At 44.3% G+C, this 9568-nt stretch overlaps 2 protein-coding genes across 2 annotated transcripts in view; both read left to right on the top strand.

Annotated features, from left to right (window-relative positions):
* The first annotated feature begins 6593 nt into the window (after window positions 1–6593).
* LOC106331087 lies at window positions 6594–7847 on the top strand. Its single transcript, XM_013769433.1, has one exon. The coding sequence runs from the start codon at window positions 6594–6596 to the stop codon at window positions 7845–7847; it is 1254 nt and encodes a 417-aa protein (XP_013624887.1).
* A 294-nt stretch (window positions 7848–8141) lies between these two features.
* LOC106331086 overlaps window positions 8142–9568 on the top strand; it is a 2140-nt gene continuing 713 nt past the window's right edge. Inside the window, exons 1-2 of the mRNA XM_013769432.1 lie at window positions 8142–8721; window positions 8990–9551. Coding sequence (XP_013624886.1) covers window positions 8142–8721; window positions 8990–9551 — 1142 coding nt within the window. The remainder of the gene's footprint in view (window positions 8722–8989; window positions 9552–9568) is intronic.

Below are 9568 nucleotides of genomic sequence, written 5' to 3'. Positions count from 1 at the left end.
CATGAGCTGGATAGTCGAAGCAAACCTCCTCATCAAAGATCGGATCGGATTCAGCATCAAAGGTCAGATCAGAATCATCGACCAAGCGGCCGTCCGTCTCATCGAAGATGGACTCGACCATGCTTTTCCTAGCAACGAGTAGTGGCCCGTGATGTGGATATCCAAATGACTCGTCCTCATCATCAAATATTGGACCCAGATCCTCCTGTTTATTCTCAGATTCAACTTCTCCATTCTCCATGAGAATCATCACCCGTTGGTTGGGACAGTTTTTGGCAAAGTGTCCTAGGCCTTGACACTTGAAGCACCTAATGTCTCTTGCTCAGCCAGAAGTCTCCACTGCCTTTCCTTTGTCATCACGAGCAGGAACATCAGTTTTAAAAGCATTATGTGTTGTGGAAGAAGACTTACCTTTGTCTTGGTAGCTTGGTTTAGGAGCATAGACCGGTTTAGGAGAGAAGGCTGGTTTGGAAGCAATGGCCGGTTTTGAGAAACTCTTCCTCTTGAGTTATTGCTCGATCAAGATGGCTTTGTGTAGCATCTGTTCCACACTACCATACTCTTGAAGCTCCATACGGTCTTGGATGTCACGGTTGAGGCCTGAAAAAAATCGAGCCATGGTGGCGGTGATAGTGACCAGGTACGAAACGTTTCCTCATCAGCTCGGTAAGCTTGTCCCATGTCTCAATCAGCCGTTCACATGTTCTCCTCCTGTGGGTCAAAACTTGATCATACCAATTAATAGCATAGCCAGAGAATTCAGTAGCAGCAAGTCTTACTTTCCTACGTTCAGAAAAGTTTTGACAATCAAACACATGCTCAATTTTCCTTTTCCACTCAAGAAAAGCATCAGGATCATTTTTACCATCAAAAGCTGGAATTTTTAGTTTCAAACCGTTCAAACTATCATCAGTACGACCAGTTCTAGCAAATGGATTGACACCACCTGGATCTCGGGTTCTAGGACCTCTTCTTGGACGGTATGCGGATCTGGCCTCATCTTCTTGGACGTCCTCCTCTTGGATCTCATCGTTGGACCGGGTGTTCCTTCGCGGACGGTCTCTTCTTGTTCCGGTTCTAGGATGAGTTTGGCTGGCCTGAATCTCATCAAGCCTCTGATGGATTTGATCTAATTCTTCGTTCAACATGTTAGACATAGAATCATTCAAAGCACGCATTTGAAGGTTAGACAGTCCAGCAACTGAGTTTCCGGGATGGTTTCATTCATCATCACTACTCATGGTTCCTGAAATTTCTTAAACACAAAACGTTAGATAAAAAAAATCCTCACTCTCTCAAGTGTTTGATCCTCACCCACACACGTGTTTCTCTCAGAATTTGGATGGTCACACACACAAGTTTTCACTCAAGGTTCTAAGAAGAACAAATCAAAGAATCCCAATGGACAAAATCCAAGCAAACACAATGGAATTTTCTTAAGAGAGAAAGATAAGAGTTTTTTTTTTTTTTTTGGAATCTGTTTTAACCACCTCAAAGGCTGGATTTCTCCTCAGCCAGCAGGCTTTCTCTTCCACCACCAATCCACAAATCAAACTTTAAACTTTTACTTTTTTATTTTATCAAATCATAGATCTCTTTTTTTTTATGGATGGTAATGAGGGGCCCGGATTCAAGATAGATAGAAGAAGAAGTGTTCATGAAGAAATGGAAGATGAGAACATGGAATGATTCAGAAGATACCAGACGAGTGGCTCTGATACCACTTGAAGGACCCTAAGATCGGCTCACTCAACTGGATCTGGTTTGGATATGAACTCCGGATGGAGAACTGAATGGATTGAAGAGTCGCACGAAGGTTGCGGAAGGCCTCCGATATTCCCGACTTCAATTGGTGCTTGATATGACTCACAAGTCCACCAAAAGAAGAATCTCGAACCGTTGCTTGATATGACTCACAAAACCAACGGATTTGAGAGATGTTTGCTTGGATATGACTCACCAAGAAACAAGACAAATTCTAAACAAAGAACAAAGAGTTTAACTCAAAGCTTTAGACAAAATCGATTGGATTTATTCAATAGAAGAGATTACATACTTATAGAGTTTTGTAGTCAAAGACAATAAATAGAAATGTAGGAAAACAAGACATAGAAAATATAAATTGGACTAGATCTGGTCAAGGCACGAAAAATGGAGAAGAGTCAAAGTGACCATTCGGCTCCTGTCCAGATGCATCCGAGCTAGCTGAGTCCAAGGCGGAAAGGATCAGCACAAGGACGGGATTATCAGCAAGGGCCGCGGGACGTTCTGTTCGGACAAGTTGCGTTCCAACATAGCCCAAGTCTTCTGAGAGCTTAAGGATCCTTGCCTTAGAAAAATATCCAAAAGAGAAGTCCATGATCGGATCGAACAAGGAAGAGAGATCATCAGTACAGTCGCCGGTACATGCGCTACGAGCCACACGAGCCAAAAGAGAGTAGCTATGGTCTGGATCAGAATTGGCTCGTCCTAAGTGGATTTTGGCTTGACCATCAGCCTTAGCCTGTCGAGTTGGCCGGGATAGACGAGCTTCAATTCGGTCAGTTTGATGGCTGGTCGAAGCTTCAATCCGGATGTTCGCGGGTTGATCCGGTACACGACCCGATCGGTCTGTCTGGTCTGATCGGAAGAGTGAACCTCAACTGGGACGTTCTGATCTTCATGTTGTTCTGATTCGTCGGACTGGTCCATGGACTGAGGCACATCAGTTAGTTCTCAGCATACTGGCGCATCTTGGTTGATACGAGATTTTCGAGGTCGACCAATGGAACACAGTCGACGTTCCTTCTCAGGGGTTACATCATGCTTGGAAGCTGACATTGCTACAATTTGTTGGGCAGCTAAAGATCTTCATTCTCTGCACTGGAACAGAGTTATCATGGAAATCTCATCACCTCAAGCCCTGGAGGCCTTGAATAATCCACACTGGTTCCCGGGTTTGTCCAACTTAATTGAGTGTACTCGACAAGCTCTATCTTATTTCCAAAATTGCTCGGTGGAAGTTGTGAATGTTTCTGCAAATTGAGTAGCAGATCAGATTGCTATCAGTGTTACGAAGGACGGACGATGGAGTTTTTATATAGCTCGTGGAGGTCCAAGTTGGCTCAATGACACTATTCTTGCGGAGGCGGTTAATTCTCCATCTTTATATTCAGGATGAAGCTACCATAGCTTGCCTTAAGGGAGTATGAAGCCATGGTTTTATCTATGTGCCCTTCGTAGGATATTTGTCTTTCAAGCACCTATTGGTGTTAGTTTTGGTCTGTAATTTTGCTACGTTTCTTTTTTTCCTCCAAAATTTCTGTTGGAGTCCAAACATTTGAAGTGATTTCAATGGCAAAAAAAAAGAGGTAGGGAAGACAAACGGTTTCATGGAAACACAAAGAGTCACCGTGTTTCAGAGATGAGTTGAACCGATGATGGAAACCCTTAATTTCCATTCAACCGAAAGCTTACGGACCAGAGAGGTCAAATAGGCCATTTTCTACTAGTCTCATTTCATGTATCACAAAACTCGTTATTGTCAAGCCTATTTGATATAAAACTCTGCTCATTATTACAAATAAACACACAAAATTGTGATTTTTAAACAAAAAAAATTTGAGTAGGATCCACAGGTGCTGAGGTGGATAGGCTTAAAGGAGAACAAAAACTCTTTCATTATAATATATAGATTAGATTCATTAATTGTTGACAAAAGAAAATTCATTAATTGAATCGATCTGGTATATGTCAGCGAGACAGATTTTTATATTCTCAGCATAAAAGTTATTCTGTAAATAAAGTATCAAATAAAAATATGAAATGACCAAAATTGGTTAATCTAAAATATCACTATAATTAACGTTCCTTGACTTCAAATCTTGACCATAGACAGGATTTTTTTACCATTTACATGAATTTAGGAGAGAAAAAACGGAATATTCAGATAAAATATTAACGGAAAGAAGAATAAAGAATCGTCGACACTGCATTACGTTACACTACTGTATATATATATATATATATAATATATATAACCAATTCAACAACTACAAACAATGTCACTATCTCATATACCACAAAATGGTTATTCCAAAACGTTACCCATCACTATTAACATTGATTGTCTTCGTAGCTACAGATCTATCACATGCCGACACAAGAAACAACATTCATATTGCAAACGGTCGATCATTATCATCAACAAAAGATGTGTTTAATCCTAACGGAAAAATTACTGTAGAAATCATCAACGATTTTGGTGGTACAGTAACGTTGTCTTATCATTGTAAATCAAAAAACAGGTGGAAACCTTTTCACAAATTCTCTCAAGCACGTTTTCTTAGAAGGTTTCTGAACATTCAGTTTTGAACCTCTCTATTGAATTTTACCGTCTGACATCTCTCACCCACCTTGTTTCTACTTCCCAAAAAAGAAAGTTCTTCCTTTAATCCAACAGTTTCACGGTTTAAAACAATCAAAACCACCTTGAGGTAACTCCCGCTAGTCCCTCCGGTCTACCGGATCGATTCCAGAGTCGACGGTCACTCCTCTGAATCGAGTCCTCAACGCATCCTCCGTTTCCCATGTCTGCGTCTACTCAACTCTCTGCATTTACACGAACTCGAACGCACAACCACCTTGACCATGATGACCTACAGCACAACCTCCTCTCGACGTTCCTCCCAAGAGCTACCTCGCAAACGTATCAAGGCCCCCGAGCTTGATACATCCGCTCTTGTCAAGGAAAACTCCCTCACTTTGATAGGGCGCGTAATGAACCCAGCTGAGCAGTGTGTAGAAGCACTTATCTCAGCGCTCCCAAGGAAATGGATCTTGCGGGGTAGAGTCTCCGGATTTGGCCTAGGAAGGAACTGTTTTCAGTTCAGATTTAAACTGGAAGAAGACCTAAAAGGGGTTTTAGCTAACAGACCATATCACTTCTGCCACTGGATGCTCGTTCTACAAAGATGGGAGCCAGTTATCTCTTCGAGCTTCCCCTCTCAGATCCCGTTCTGGATTCGTCTGGAAGGCCTCCCACTCCACTATTGGCATGAACAAATGATGTATAACATTGCATTTGAGCTGGGAACCCTGGAAGACTACGCCATTACAAAATCCTCTGCAAATATCAGGTTGTCGGTTAATGCGCTTGAACCTTTAGTTAAAGAAGCCCTGATAGAGTTTGCTCCAGGCCAAGAACTAGTGGTAGCCTTGGAATACGAGAACCTAGAACTTCACTTCTCTGTGTGCTTTAGTCTATCTCACTTGGCCTCTAAATGCCACACACGCACCACCTCGCCACAAAGAGCCCCTGCTACACGCTCTCTGAATGAACCTAACATCCGTCAGTTAGAGCCAAGGGGTTATCACCACACGTCTCCGTTGAAGCTCCCTCCTAGAGAAGAAAATTTCAGCCAGCGCGTTGATAGATATGGAAGACCGTTTGGCAAAAGAATCAAGCCTGCACAGCCACGAGGCCAACTTCTACGCAACAAATTAACTCCTCTAGCTCAAGATGTCAGCCCTCAGGGAGAGGTGCCCAACCGAGACTCATATGCTCCGTCGAGGCCCCAAAGTCAGCTAGCCCACACTGACTATGGCTCAAGAGACGCCCCACTCCGCCATCAAGCGAGACGCTCCCCGCGATCTCCGCGACCCTCGCAGCAACTGCAATGGCGTGAAAAACGTAAACAGCCTCTTCACTCAACTCCGGACCGGAGCAAGGGCCTTGTAACTTTGCTTACACCCACTGATAACAACTTCAGGCTGAGACCTCCCCTGGAACGTAATTTAGCCACCTCCGACTTCCCAGCTCTCCCCACAATTCCAACTACTGAGGAAGTTCTGAATGAACTGCGGGAGGTTATAATCCAATATGCCAGTTGTGCTGATCCGGTGGAAAGAGCAGCGAGACAGCAGCGGATTCTACAAAGTGAAACGGAAGGCCTAATGGAGAAAACAGCTCCGTCCATTATCGAAGCTGCAACTGTGAACTATCATAATGTCTTGCGTGGCAGCTCTTCTACGGAACACGACACTCAACGGGAGAACACTATTGTACAAGCTCCCCCTTTACCAGCAAGCACCTCCACGCTCCCTCCTCCAGCAAGGAAGAGAGGTCGTCCCACGGGGACATCTAAGATAGCTAAAACGTCTAAAACTACAAAAACTTCAAGGTGCCAAGCCAGTGGAGCTCAAAAAGCTCTAGCGGGAGCTAGTTCTAGGAAGCGTAATCTTCTGACCCCTCAAAGCTCACCAGCTGCCTCTTCTACTCCTCGAGCACCCAGAGGGAGAGTCTCCACACCCAGAGGAGCTACCATCACCGCTGATGCCCCCGCTGACATCTCGGGACCTCAATCCCAACCCTCTAATCCGGGACCTTCTCCACCTCCGAGGGAGCACTCGCCAGCAGGAAACCAACAGGATTTTCCTGCACAAAGACGTCCGCTTCCTTAGGGGTTCTGAGCTGGAACTGCTGTGGGCTTGGGAATCCCACAATAGTCCAGAGACTCATCACACTGAATAAAAAAACTTCCCCTGATATAATTTTTCTGATGGAAACAAAGAACTCTGATACCTTTGTACTGAAAGAGTTTGAGCCATTGAACATGGATTCCTACTTTCTTATCCCTCCTGAATTGCCAGGCGCAGGCGGCTTGGCTCTCCTATGGAGATCCGATATCCATATTCAGATAATGTCCTCCAATCAAAAATTCATCGATGCTGTTATCTGTTACAAAGATATGAAGTTCTACAGTACCTTTGTTTATGGAGCCCCAGAAATACAAAATAGAAAGAGAGTTTGGGATCATCTTACTTCGCTAGTAGACCCGAGATCTGAACCCTGGTTCCTTACGGGAGATTTCAATGATCTTATAGACAACTCCGAGAAGATGGGAGGCAGAGATCGACCGGAGAGTTCCTTCAGCACCTTTCGAACATTCCTATCGTCAAACGACCTCTTTGATCTTAAACATACAGGGAATTTTCTTTCCTGGCGAGGAGTTAGACACTCACACACGGTGCACTGCAGATTGGACAGGGCTTTGGCAAATAGCTCATGGTCAGACCTTTTCCCGTACGAACGCTGCCACTATCTACAATACGAAGGGTCTGATCATCGTCTTGTTCTATCCGTGTTCAACGCATCTCTCCGCAAAGGACGTCGAATCTTTCGGTATGATAGGAGATTGCGAGACAATCCAGAGGTACTTAAACTCGTCGAGAGGGCCTGGAACAAAGATGACAACAGCCATGTGATGATGAAGATCTCCCGAGTTCGAAGGGCAATTGCGGACTGGAGCAGAATTCACTATATCAACAGCCAGAAGTCCATTGAAGATCTAAAAGCGGCTCTTGATACAGAAATGGGAAGCTCAACTGCAGATGATGTCCTCATCTCAAACATCAACCAAAAGCTCCTGCAGGCGTATAGAGCGGAGGAGGAGTTCTGGAAACAACGTAGCCGCCAACTTTGGCTAGCCCTTGGAGATCAAAACACGGCGTTTTTTCATGCTTCTACAAAGGGTCGCAGAACAAGAAACAGGATTTCAGTCATTGAGAATTCTGTAGGTATCCCGGTTTATGAGGACGGCAAGATAGTGGAGGTTATCTCCTCTTATTTTCAAGATATCTTCACCTCTTCAAACCCGGATCCCTCAGATATAATAATAAGAGCCCTTACACCTTGTATCTCTGAAGCAATGAACAACTCCCTCACCGGTTTGCCGTCACCACTAGAGATCAAAGAAGCCCTCTTTGCAATCCACCCAGATAAAGCTTCTGGTCCAGATGGCTTCTCAGCTAGCTTCTTCCAAACAAACTGGGATCTGGTGGGACCTGCATTGGTCCACGAAATTTGAGGTTTCTTTTCATCAGGCTGTCTCCCAGACAAGATCAATGCTACTCATGTGAGACTTATACCCAAGATACACGCGCCAAAAAGTGTAGCTGATTATAGGCATATTGCTCTTTGTAACATCTATTACAAAGTGATCTCCAAGCTACTGTCTATAAGACTCAAACCTATTCTACAAGACTCAATCTCGGAAAATCAATCTGCATTCATACCAGGAAGAGCTATCTCAGATAATGTTCTTATTACACATGAAGTATTACATTACCTGAAGATCTCGGCTGCGGAGATTCATTGCACTATGGCAGTAAAGACCGACATCAGCAAAGCGTACGATCGCCTCGAGTGGTCTTTCATCAAGCGGGTACTGGAAAGGATGGGTTTCTGCGAGGTCTGGATCAGTTGGGTTATGCAATGTATCACAACGGTATCTTACTCCTTTCTCGTAGACAGCACAGCAGTTGGGACCGTCACCCCACAGCGAGGAATACGCCAAGGGGACCCGCTTTCCCCATATATCTTCATCCTATGTGGGGAAGTGCTGTCTGGCCTCTGCAAAAAAGCACAACAGGAAGGCACGCTAGCAGGAATCAGAGTCTCAAACCACAGCCCAAGGATTAATCATCTACTGTTTGCAGATGATACAATGTTTTTCACTAAATCTAATCCCCTATGCTGTGCTACTCTACTTCAAATTCTACAAGACTATGAGTATGCCTCAGGACAGAAGATCAATTCTGCTAAATCGTCAATCTCTTTCTCATCAAAAACTCCCCAGGAGGTGCGCTCAATGGTTAAACTGCAACTAGGAATAGACAAAGAGGGAGGGGTGGGGAAGTACTTGGGCTTACCAGAACATTTTGGAAGAAAAAAAAGGACTTGTTCTCCTCCATAGTGGATCGTATGAAGCAGAAAGCAGTATCATGGTCTTCACGCTACCTCTCCACAGCCGGCAAAATGACAATGCTCCAGTCGGTCCTTTCTCCTATTCCAACCTTTGCTATGTCTTGCTTTGAACTCCCTAAAATCCTCTGCAAGAAGATTCAGTCAGTTCTCACACGGTTTTGGTGGGATGACAACAAAGGAAACAAAAAATTTGATGGATCTCTTGGGATAAGCTAACGAAACCTAAGAATTTGGGTGGATTAGGCTTCAGAGACGTGGAGCTATTCAACATCGCTCTACTAGGGAAGATAGCTTGGAGGATTCTTACTAAACCACACTGTCTACTCTCTCGTATTCTCCTAGGGAAATACTGTCACAGTAAATCTTTCCTATCAGTTCCATCTCAAGGGGGTTCCTCCCATGGCTGGAAGGGAATCATAGCGGGGAGAGACCTTCTAATCAGCCACCTAGGGAAATCTATTGGGGACGGGGAGAGTACTAAGGTTTGGAAGGACTCTTGGATTGATAATGGCAGCAACACCCGTCCATTTGGACCATCTACACTACAAGACCAAGATCTCTTAGTGGCTGACCTCCTATCTAGAGAGACACGGGAATGGAATGTCGCGAAGATAAATAAAACCTTACCGGAACTTGCAGAGCGCATCCTTCAAATAAGGCCGAGCCGTCTGGGGACACACGACACCTACATATGGAACCTCAAATCGTCGGGGGAGTACACGACGAAAACATGGTACATGGCACTGACACAAAACATCGCTGAAGTCTCGTCTCCTTCAACAACAAACAGTATCGACTGGAGAAAGTTAGTTTGGTCAAACA

Source organism: Brassica oleracea, chromosome C3 (genome assembly GCF_000695525.1).
Source record: "Brassica oleracea var. oleracea cultivar TO1000 chromosome C3, BOL, whole genome shotgun sequence".
NCBI lineage: Eukaryota > Viridiplantae > Streptophyta > Magnoliopsida > Brassicales > Brassicaceae > Brassica > Brassica oleracea.
Note: the sequence above shows the minus strand (reverse complement) of the source record. Positions and strands in the feature narration are given on the sequence as shown.